At 40.4% G+C, this 12169-nt stretch overlaps 2 protein-coding genes across 2 annotated transcripts; one reads left to right on the top strand and one right to left on the bottom strand.

Annotated features, from left to right (window-relative positions):
* Positions 1–820: 820 nt before the first annotated feature.
* LOC116580057 (vomeronasal type-1 receptor 4-like) lies at positions 821–1819 on the top strand. The gene is given in 3 exon segments (XM_032326091.1): positions 821–1278; positions 1280–1503; positions 1506–1819. Coding segments are annotated over 3 exon segments (996 nt in total).
* Positions 1820–9534: 7715 nt separating this feature from the next.
* Positions 9535–10533, bottom strand: LOC116580058 (vomeronasal type-1 receptor 4-like). Its single transcript, XM_032326092.1, is given in 3 exon segments — positions 9535–9848; positions 9851–10074; positions 10076–10533. Coding segments are annotated over 3 exon segments (996 nt in total).
* Positions 10534–12169: the final 1636 nt, after the last annotated feature.

Consider the following 12169-nt stretch of genomic DNA (forward strand, 5'->3'; position numbering starts at 1 on the left):
TAGGTATCATTTTGCTGACATAAAGGCAAATTAGTGTTTCTGGTGTCAATGCAATAGAAAGCCAATAGTGCATTCTTTCCGTATAATTTTTTCTGAGCAGGTCTGTATACAATAGACTACCATCAGCACATCTGGATTTTATGAAGATATTCAAAACTTTTTCATTGTTGGTATTAGCCTAGACAATAAGCATTTACACATAATTGGAAACCATTTCTGTGTACAAAATACAAAATACCAAGTGTAAAATAATATAACAAAGTATGTTTCTTTATTTTTAAAGATTTAATTATCTCTTTGTCAGAGAGAGAGAGAGAGAGTGGCAGGCAGAGGGAGAAGCAGGCTCCCCTCTGAGCAAGAAACCCAGTGCTGGACTCAGTCCTAGGACACTGGGATCATGACCTCAGTTGAAGGCAGACGCTTAACTGACTGAGCTGCCCAGACATCTCCCCACCTGTATTTTGAAGAAGACTTCTAACTTTGTTAGAACAGCACCATGTATAAAGGTACTGCCATTATACCAGCCCAGCCAGGATCACCTCTTCCCATTTCTATCAAAATGACTTGAATTTGGTAAATCATTAACCTTTCTCTGCCTCAGTGTTCTTTATCTTTTCCATGAAAACGCTAGTACTGACTCTCTCATGAAGTTGGGAGGAATCCAGAATGTCTGTAACCGTGCGTTGTATGAATCATGTTCTCTACAAAGCACTGAATATGAAACAGTCAATGCTTGGAAACCTGTTATTGTGTGATAACTAGAGGTAATTATTTGTAAGTTGGAACTAATGTAAGAGGAAAATACTGAATTCCAGCTGGTATGACACACAGAGCTCACACCTCACGTTCTCATGCAGGGATCTCTGGCTTGGAGGAAGTATATCACTCCCTGGGACCTGGCAGAAAGGCTGACCGGGATTTGGCGATAGTAATCATCCTTCTACTACAGATAATAGTTGGAATTCTGGGGAATTTCTCTCTTCTTTACCATTATCTCTTGCTTCACTTGACAGAATGCAGGGTTAGGTCCACAGATGTGCTTCTCAAGCACCTGACTGTGGCCAATCTCTTAGTCATTTCTTCTAAAGGAATCCCCCAAACGATGGCAGGTTTGGGGTTGAAATATTTCCTTAGTGATTTTGCATGCAAACTTGTTTTCTATGTGCACAGAGTGGGCAGGGATGTGGCCATTGGAACCATCTGCCTCCTGAGTGTCTTCCAGGTCATTATAATTAGTCCCAGAAACTCCAGATGGTTAGAGCTTAAAGTGAGAGCTCCCAGGCACCTCCAGCATCCTCTGCTGGGTCCTGAACATGATGCTAAATATTACTGCTATTTTGTTTATCACTGGCACAAGAAACAACATAACCATTACAAGGAAAAGTGATTATGACTACTGTTATTCCATAAGTGGTAGCCACATAGCACAGTCATTGTATGTAGCACCAATATTGTTCCGTAATGGTTTCTGTTTGGGGCTCATGATCTGGGCCAGTGGTTGCATATCATCCTGCACCAGCACAAGTGGCGGGTCCAATACATTCACAGGAATACTCTTTCCCCCAGACCCTCCCCTGAGAGCACAGCCACCCGAAGCACCCTTGTCCTGGGGAGCACTTGTGTTTTCTTCTGGACTCTGTCCTCCCTCTTCCACATCTGTCTGGTCGTGTTTAACAACCCCAGTCTGTGGCTGAGGAATGCTTCTGTACTACTGAACACATGTTTTCCTACTGTCAGTCCCTACATCCTCATGAGCCATGACTCCAGAATGTCCAGCCTCTGCTTTCCTTGCAAAGGAACACAAAATCACTTAAGCTGATCATAAATATGTAAATTGTATATTTATTCAAATGGTTATTTATTTACCATCCCCTCCAGGTATAAGCACTGCTATGAAACAGTCACAGGGCAAGAGCAGCAAACAGGAATGACTGAGCTTCTGCTCCTCAGTAGACATTACCATGAACAGCAATAGTAAATGAAATAGAATTACATTAACATTCATTGATAATTGATAATTGATATTTATGATGGTTGCGGTGGAGGAGTTCAGGTTCTGTGTGGTGATTACATGAGTGGTTCTGGAAACCTCCCCACTGGTGCTCACACACACTCCCTCTCTCAAACAAATAAAATCTTTAAAAAAGTCATACAAAATGAGTTTACACAGGTCTTGACATTTAAACCTTGACAATTTGAATTCTGAACTTCCAAATTCTAAATATGCCCACTAGAAACACATCTCATACTGGATATTCCTCATGATTATAAATATATCCCCATCCCAAAAATATTCTTTTATTTTCTCTAACTGTATTTTCCCCCCTCACCTGTATGAACTACTACTTCATTTATTTCAGCAAGAATCATAATCATAATACAGACATCTTTACTGTCCCCAAATACTAAAATTTAGATCAGTGGAAACTATTGATATACAGAGACATTTTCAAAAACCAAGAATTATTATTAAGATTAAGATTATTAAGATTATTAAGAATTATTCTACAATGAGATTTAAAACATACTTAATTGCACTACCATTGCACTATTGGATATTTATCCCAAGGATACGGACATAGTGAAAAGAAGGGTCATATACACCCCAATGTTCATAGAAGCAATGTTCATAGTAGCCAAACTGTGGAGGGAGCTGAGATGCCCTTCAACAAATAAATGGATAAAGAAGAATGGATAAAGAAGACATGGTTCATATATATAATAGAATATTCCTTTTGCCATCAGAAATGATGAATACCCAACTTTTGCATCAATATGGATGGGACTGGAGGGGATTATGCTGAGTGAAATAAGTCAAGCAGAGAAAGTTAATTATCATATGGTTTCACTTATATGCGGAATATAAGGAATAGCACAGAGGACATTAGGAGAAGGAAGGAATAATAAAGGGTGGGGAGAATCGGAAATGGGGACTAACCATGAGAGACTGCGGACTCCAAGAAACAAGCCGAGGGTCTTAGAGGGGAGAGGGGGTGGGTTGGCCTGGTGATGGGTATTAAGGAGGGCACGTATTGCATGGAGCACTGGGTGTTATATGTAAACAGTGAGTGGTGGAACACTACATCAAAAACTAATGACATACTATATGCTAACATAACAAAAATAATAATTTATAATAATATAATATAATAATAATTAAAAATTTAAATTAAATTTTTAAAAAAATGGAGCCAAGGACATTTTATGGATTTTCAAAGTTAGCTTTCCCTTGTTTAGCTAATAAAAAGCATTCTACTTTCTGGAAAATTTTAATATGGGTCATTATAATTTTACCTAAAATTTATTATTAAATTGTTATCTTCACTAGCATAATAAATATTAATTGTAAAACAAAACAAAAAATAAAATAAAAACCTACTCAATATTGGAAATATGTCTTAAACATTTCCTAAGGCAATGAATATTTTCACTTTATGAATTTTTTATTAGCATATGGTTACTTGATTTATACCAAATAAATGGTTCAAAACTATTATCCATTGTTACCTTCTCATCTCCTTTTATTGCTTCTCTCAACTGTTAAAACTCTTCCAGACATCTGGTTAAGTTAAATTCTAAGCCCAATAACTAGATTCAAACTCAGTCCCAGCAATTCACTAGATGTTCCAAACAATATTCTCATAAAATCGGAATGATGAAATCTCAGGGATTAATTTGTGGTTTCATACATTGGTGTACTGATAACATAACAATTCATAATATAAATAATTATAAAATATACAGATAAATGATATCTAATAGGTATGTTAAGTTATTGTTAGTATTTTAGACCTTTTGTTTGTGTAAACCTTTCTTTTTGTTGCTGACAAAACTTAGGAACACCCATAAACTTCTTGAGTTTAAAGTTATCCAGGGAGTGTTCTTAATGTTCGAGCTCCTTGCCATTCAAAGGGCAACCCATGGACCCATACCTTTGGCATCACTGGGCCTTGTTAAAATGTGGAATCTCAGGGCCCACCCCAGACTTCCTGAGTCAGAGTCTGCATTGTAATAAGACCCAATTAGACCCCACTAGAATCTTGTGCACATTAAAATAGGAAATGTGCATTTTCAAATGACCCTGACTTCTCCCACATGAGAAATGTAGATCACGTTGTCTGGGTGCATGAGTATCACTCAGTACAGTACGTACATGTGTGTGTGTGTTGCTTCTTACACTGGCCACCTACCATCAAGGGTGGTGCACCTCTTTCTGCGGTCTCTCCTTGCCCTCTGTATAGGGCGCTGGCTTCAGAGTTCACCCAGGAAGCTCCCCAGTTGGCAAACCAACACCTGATGTGTCCTCTCTCTTTCCATGCACCTACACGTCTACACTGGGAAGCAGGGCTGTGAGGAAGATGGAATGACCTAAAGTGTGTAAAACCCTTAGTTCAGCTCCCAACATGGACCAAGTGCTAGCTGCAAGAAGGATGGGCTAATGTCCTTAAATGAATACGGTGTTCAGGCATAACTATGGAAAAGAAATCAAATATCACACGTTTTAAATAATTTTTCACAAGGAAAAATAAACTTTCTTTAAATATAGAAAGGGGGGCAAAGATCTTCTTTCAAATGTTTTCACTCCCAGGTTGGTCCAAATGACCAGCTGGGTCATAGAGGAAAAGAATATCAAATGCTGGAAAGTTCACTGCAAACACAAACCGCACACCAGGTGGGACTTTGAGCTGAGATTTGCTAGTGGGTTTTCCTAGTACTTGTCTCTCCATCACCTGCCTCAAAAAACACCCAGGGCACTAACACAGATCACAGGTTCCTGGGTCAACGTAATGAGAATTTCTCTTGCAGTACCTGAATTTCCCACTTGTCAGAGCATCACTGGTGATAGTAGGGCTCACGTTTCCAACTGCTCTTGGCTTTCTCCAACACACTGAGCAGGCCCAGGGACAGTGGAGCCTGGGGACTCGCTGAGACTTTGGAAGCTAATGGCTGTATCATACTGTTATTCTATAGTCCTGATGGGGCCTCTGGTGGTGTTAATTCTGTTTCCAAGAAAGCCTCATTAAAGCAACCTGGGGAGTCCTAAGTTGAAGAACCAAGTTGAAGATTTCCCTCCATCTTTTCCTGGGTTTGGGGCCCCCAACCAGGAGGAAGCCTGGATAGTCCTATCACCCTGCCTGTCAGGGACACGGCCCTGGCAAGACAGAGAAGTTCTGAGACAGAATCTCACAGACGGAAAGGGGACATCTGGTTTGTTCCCTCTCCCCTCCAGTGAAATCCCACTCAAGGGAATGTGAAAGTTGAAATGACATGGCGACACTCATGTCCAGGGGTTTTCAAGTGGAGCCGGGAGGCCATTCAGGAGGTGAGCCTGAAGCCCGCCCTCCCCTGGTGGAACCATGAACTTTGAACGGGGTCCGCCCACGCACATCTCAGGACAAGGCACAAACGCACCTGCAAGTTCTTACAGTAACGGACTGGTGACGAGAAGCCAAGATTCATTTGCTGTCATCAACACCAACCAAAATTCTTTGTAAGCAACGTACTGGAGCATTCCCTCTCGTCCTCAGAAACCCTGACTTCTCCCTAATGAGACACTGTCTGCATTGCCACCCCCATCTCTGCAGCCTGTATGACAATTCTCCGGTCCCAGATAAATGCTTTTGCTTAAATACGGTCTCCTGACAATTTTAGGTTGACATGAATCAAAAAGAGGAAATTTCCTCTTTTTGATTCATGTCAACCTAAAATTGTCAGGAGACCGTATTTAAGCAAAAGCATTTATCTGGGACCGGAGAATTGTCATACAGGCTGCAGAGATGGGGGTGGCAATGCAGACAGTGTCTCATTAGGGAGAAGTCAGGGTTTCTGAGGACGAGAGGGAATGCTCCAGTACGTTGCTTACAAAGAATTTTGGTTGGTGTTGATGACAGCAAATGAATCTTGGCTTCTCGTCACCAGTCCGTTACTGTAAGAACTTGCAGGTGCGTTTGTGCCTTGTCCTGAGATGTGCGTGGGCGGACCCCGTTCAAAGTTCATGGTTCCACCAGGGGAGGGCGGGCTTCAGGCTCACCTCCTGAATGGCCTCCCGGCTCCACTTGAAAACCCCTGGACATGAGTGTCGCCATGTCATTTCAACTTTCACATTCCCTTGAGTGGGATTTCACTGGAGGGGAGAGGGAACAAACCAGATGTCCCCTTTCCGTCTGTGAGATTCTGTCTCAGAACTTCTCTGTCTTGCCAGGGCCGTGTCCCTGACAGGCAGGGTGATAGGACTATCCAGGCTTCCTCCTGGTTGGGGGCCCCAAACCCAGGAAAAGATGGAGGGAAATCTTCAACTTGGTTCTTCAACTTAGGACTCCCCAGGTTGCTTTAATGAGGCTTTCTTGGAAACAGAATTAACACCACCAGACGCCCCATCAGGACTATAGAATAACAGTATGATACAGCCATTAGCTTCCAAGTCTCAGCGAGTCCCCAGGCTCCACTGTCCCTGGGCCTGCTCAGTGTGTTGGAGAAAGCCAAGAGCAGTTGGAAACGTGAGCCCTACTATCACCAGTGATGCTCTGACAAGTGGGAAATTCAGGTACTGCAAGAGAAATTCTCATTACGTTGACCCAGGAACCTGTGATCTGTGTTAGTGCCCTGGGTGTTTTTGAGGCAGGTGATGGAGAGACAAGTACTAGGAAAACCCACTAGCAAATCTCAGCTCAAAGTCCCACCTGGTGTGCGGTTTGTGTTTGCAGTGAACTTTCCAGCATTTGATATTCTTTTCCTCTATGACCCAGCTGGTCATTTGGACCAACCTGGGAGTGAAAACATTTGAAAGAAGATCTTTGCCCCCCTTTCTATATTTTAAAGAAAGTTTATTTTTCCTTGTGAAAAATTATTTAAAACGTGTGATATTTGATTTCTTTTCCATAGTTATGCCTGAACACCGTATTCATTTAAGGACATTAGCCCATCCTTCTTGCAGCTAGCACTTGGTCCATGTTGGGAGCTGAACTAAGGGTTTTACACACTTTAGGTCATTCCATCTTCCTCACAGCCCTGCTTCCCAGTGTAGACGTGTAGGTGCATGGAAAGAGAGAGGACACATCAGGTGTTGGTTTGCCAACTGGGGAGCTTCCTGGGTGAACTCTGAAGCCAGCGCCCTATACAGAGGGCAAGGAGAGACCGCAGAAAGAGGTGCACCACCCTTGATGGTAGGTGGCCAGTGTAAGAAGCAACACACACACACATGTACGTACTGTACTGAGTGATACTCATGCACCCAGACAACGTGATCTACATTTCTCATGTGGGAGAAGTCAGGGTCATTTGAAAATGCACATTTCCTATTTTAATGTGCACAAGATTCTAGTGGGGTCTAATTGGGTCTTATTACAATGCAGACTCTGACTCAGGAAGTCTGGGGTGGGCCCTGAGATTCCACATTTTAACAAGGCCCAGTGATGCCAAAGGTATGGGTCCATGGGTTGCCCTTTGAATGGCAAGGAGCTCGAACATTAAGAACACTCCCTGGATAACTTTAAACTCAAGAAGTTTATGGGTGTTCCTAAGTTTTGTCAGCAACAAAAAGAAAGGTTTACACAAACAAAAGGTCTAAAATACTAACAATAACTTAACATACCTATTAGATATCATTTATCTGTATATTTTATAATTATTTATATTATGAATTGTTATGTTATCAGTACACCAATGTATGAAACCACAAATTAATCCCTGAGATTTCATCATTCCGATTTTATGAGAATATTGTTTGGAACATCTAGTGAATTGCTGGGACTGAGTTTGAATCTAGTTATTGGGCTTAGAATTTAACTTAACCAGATGTCTGGAAGAGTTTTAACAGTTGAGAGAAGCAATAAAAGGAGATGAGAAGGTAACAATGGATAATAGTTTTGAACCATTTATTTGGTATAAATCAAGTAACCATATGCTAATAAAAAATTCATAAAGTGAAAATATTCATTGCCTTAGGAAATGTTTAAGACATATTTCCAATATTGAGTAGGTTTTTATTTTATTTTTTGTTTTGTTTTACAATTAATATTTATTATGCTAGTGAAGATAACAATTTAATAATAAATTTTAGGTAAAATTATAATGACCCATATTAAAATTTTCCAGAAAGTAGAATGCTTTTTATTAGCTAAACAAGGGAAAGCTAACTTTGAAAATCCATAAAATGTCCTTGGCTCCATTTTTTTAAAAATTTAATTTAAATTTTTAATTATTATTATATTATATTATTATAAATTATTATTTTTGTTATGTTAGCATATAGTATGTCATTAGTTTTTGATGTAGTGTTCCACCACTCACTGTTTACATATAACACCCAGTGCTCCATGCAATACGTGCCCTCCTTAATACCCATCACCAGGCCAACCCACCCCCTCTCCCCTCTAAGACCCTCGGCTTGTTTCTTGGAGTCCGCAGTCTCTCATGGTTAGTCCCCATTCCGATTCTCCCCACCCTTCATTATTCCTTCCTTCTCCTAATGTCCTCTGTGCTATTCCTTATATTCCGCATATAAGTGAAACCATATGATAATTAACTTTCTCTGCTTGACTTATTTCACTCAGCATAATCCCCTCCAGTCCCATCCATATTGATGCAAAAGTTGGGTATTCATCATTTCTGATGGCAAAAGGAATATTCTATTATATATATGAACCATGTCTTCTTTATCCATTCTTCTTTATCCATTTATTTGTTGAAGGGCATCTCAGCTCCCTCCACAGTTTGGCTACTATGAACATTGCTTCTATGAACATTGGGGTGTATATGACCCTTCTTTTCACTATGTCCGTATCCTTGGGATAAATATCCAATAGTGCAATGGTAGTGCAATTAAGTATGTTTTAAAATCTCATTGTAGAATAATTCTTAATAATCTTAATAATCTTAATCTTAATAATAATTCTTGGTTTTTGAAAATGTCTCTGTATATCAATAGTTTCCACTGATCTAAATTTTAGTATTTGGGGACAGTAAAGATGTCTGTATTATGATTATGATTCTTGCTGAAATAAATGAAGTAGTAGTTCATACAGGTGAGGGGGGAAAATACAGTTAGAGAAAATAAAAGAATATTTTTGGGATGGGGATATATTTATAATCATGAGGAATATCCAGTATGAGATGTGTTTCTAGTGGGCATATTTAGAATTTGGAAGTTCAGAATTCAAATTGTCAAGGTTTAAATGTCAAGACCTGTGTAAACTCATTTTGTATGACTTTTTTAAAGATTTTATTTGTTTGAGAGAGGGAGTGTGTGTGAGCACCAGTGGGGAGGTTTCCAGAACCACTCATGTAATCACCACACAGAACCTGAACTCCTCCACCGCAACCATCATAAATATCAATTATCAATTATCAATGAATGTTAATGTAATTCTATTTCATTTACTATTGCTGTTCATGGTAATGTCTACTGAGGAGCAGAAGCTCAGTCATTCCTGTTTGCTGCTCTTGCCCTGTGACTGTTTCATAGCAGTGCTTATACCTGGAGGGGATGGTAAATAAATAACCATTTGAATAAATATACAATTTACATATTTATGATCAGCTTAAGTGATTTTGTGTTCCTTTGCAAGGAAAGCAGAGGCTGGACATTCTGGAGTCATGGCTCATGAGGATGTAGGGACTGACAGTAGGAAAACATGTGTTCAGTAGTACAGAAGCATTCCTCAGCCACAGACTGGGGTTGTTAAACACGACCAGACAGATGTGGAAGAGGGAGGACAGAGTCCAGAAGAAAACACAAGTGCTCCCCAGGACAAGGGTGCTTCGGGTGGCTGTGCTCTCAGGGGAGGGTCTGGGGGAAAGAGTATTCCTGTGAATGTATTGGACCCGCCACTTGTGCTGGTGCAGGATGATATGCAACCACTGGCCCAGATCATGAGCCCCAAACAGAAACCATTACGGAACAATATTGATGCTACATACAATGACTGTGCTATGTGGCTACCACTTATGGAATAACAGTAGTCATAATCACTTTTCCTTGTAATGGTTATGTTGTTTCTTGTGCCAGTGATAAACAAAATAGCAGTAATATTTAGCATCATGTTCAGGACCCAGCAGAGGATGCTGGAGGTGCCTGGGAGCTCTCACTTTAAGCTCTAACCATCTGGAGTTTCTGGGACTAATTATAATGACCTGGAAGACACTCAGGAGGCAGATGGTTCCAATGGCCACATCCCTGCCCACTCTGTGCACATAGAAAACAAGTTTGCATGCAAAATCACTAAGGAAATATTTCAACCCCAAACCTGCCATCGTTTGGGGGATTCCTTTAGAAGAAATGACTAAGAGATTGGCCACAGTCAGGTGCTTGAGAAGCACATCTGTGGACCTAACCCTGCATTCTGTCAAGTGAAGCAAGAGATAATGGTAAAGAAGAGAGAAATTCCCCAGAATTCCAACTATTATCTGTAGTAGAAGGATGATTCCTATCGCCAAATCCCTGTCAGCCTTTCTGCCAGGTCCCAGGGAGTGATATACTTCCTCCAAGCCAGAGATCCCTGCATGAGAACGTGAGGTGTGAGCTCTGTGTGTCATACCAGCTGGAATTCAGTATTTTCCTCTTACATTAGTTCCAACTTACAAATAATTACCTCTAGTTATCACACAATAACAGGTTTCCAAGCATTGACTGTTTCATATTCAGTGCTTTGTAGAGAACATGATTCATACAACGCACGGTTACAGACATTCTGGATTCCTCCCAACTTCATGAGAGAGTCAGTACTAGCGTTTTCATGGAAAAGATAAAGAACACTGAGGCAGAGAAAGGTTAATGATTTACCAAATTCAAATCATTTTGATAGAAATGGGAAGAGGTGATCCTGGCTGGGCTGGTATAATGGCAGTACCTTTATACATGGTGCTGTTCTAACAAAGTTAGAAGTCTTCTTCAAAATACAGGTGGGGAGATGTCTGGGCAGCTCAGTCAGTTAAGCGTCTGCCTTCAACTGAGGTCATGATCCCAGTGTCCTAGGACTGAGTCCAGCACTGGGTTTCTTGCTCAGAGGGGAGCCTGCTTCTCCCTCTGCCTGCCACTCTCTCTCTCTCTCTCTCTGACAAAGAGATAATTAAATCTTTAAAAATAAAGAAACATACTTTGTTATATTATTTTACACTTGGTATTTTGTATTTTGTACACAGAAATGGTTTCCAATTATGTGTAAATGCTTATTGTCTAGGCTAATACCAACAATGAAAAAGTTTTGAATATCTTCATAAAATCCAGATGTGCTGATGGTAGTCTATTGTATACAGACCTGCTCAGAAAAAATTATACGGAAAGAATGCACTATTGGCTTTCTATTGCATTGACACCAGAAACACTAATTTGCCTTTATGTCAGCAAAATGATACCTATCACAAAAATCACCAAATACTCAATGGTGCTCTGAACTATGGATCTTGAAACACCGATATGGGATGAAGTACTATAGAGTAGAAACTCAGTATCACTAGTTTCAAGTGACAAAGTAAAACATTTAGTAACATCACTTATGAAAAAACATTGTCAGGGCACCTGGGAGGCTCAGTCGGTTAAGTGTCTGTCTTCTGCTCAGGTCGTGATCCCAGGGTCCTGGGATTGAGTCCCGTATCAGGCTCCCTGCTCAGTGAGGAGTCTGCGTCCCCCTCTCCCTCTGGCTCTCCTTTCCTGCTCATGCTCATTTTCTCTCTCTCCCAAATAAATAAAATCTTAAAAGAACAAAACAAAACACAGGCACTGAGACAAGTTTTGTGAAACATATTTAAATAGGGCACATATATAAAATGAAATCTCTAAGTTGGAAAAACATTTATATGTTATAAATTGAAATTTAAGAGCTTGTGATTGATAAAAGAATTTTTTTTAAAAGATTTTATTACTTATTTGACAGAGAGAGTGAGAGAGAGCGCACAAGCAGAGGGAGCAGCAGAGGAAGAGGGAGAAGCAAACTCCCCACTGTGCAGGAAGCCTGACCTGAGGCTCAAGCCCAGGACCCTGGATCGTGATCTGAGCCAAAGGCAGATGCTTAACTGACTGAGATGCCCAGGCACCCTGATAGGAGAAGATTTTTAAACCAGACAATAGATCCCAAGATACTAACTGTGTCTAACTGCTATCTGAAATCTATTTTGTAACACTATCATATCTTTAAACGCCACCTTCCCGAATTTAAAGATGGAAAATGGTCTT

Source organism: Mustela erminea, chromosome 19 (assembly GCF_009829155.1).
Source record: "Mustela erminea isolate mMusErm1 chromosome 19, mMusErm1.Pri, whole genome shotgun sequence".
NCBI classification, from domain to species: Eukaryota; Metazoa; Chordata; class Mammalia; order Carnivora; family Mustelidae; genus Mustela; species Mustela erminea.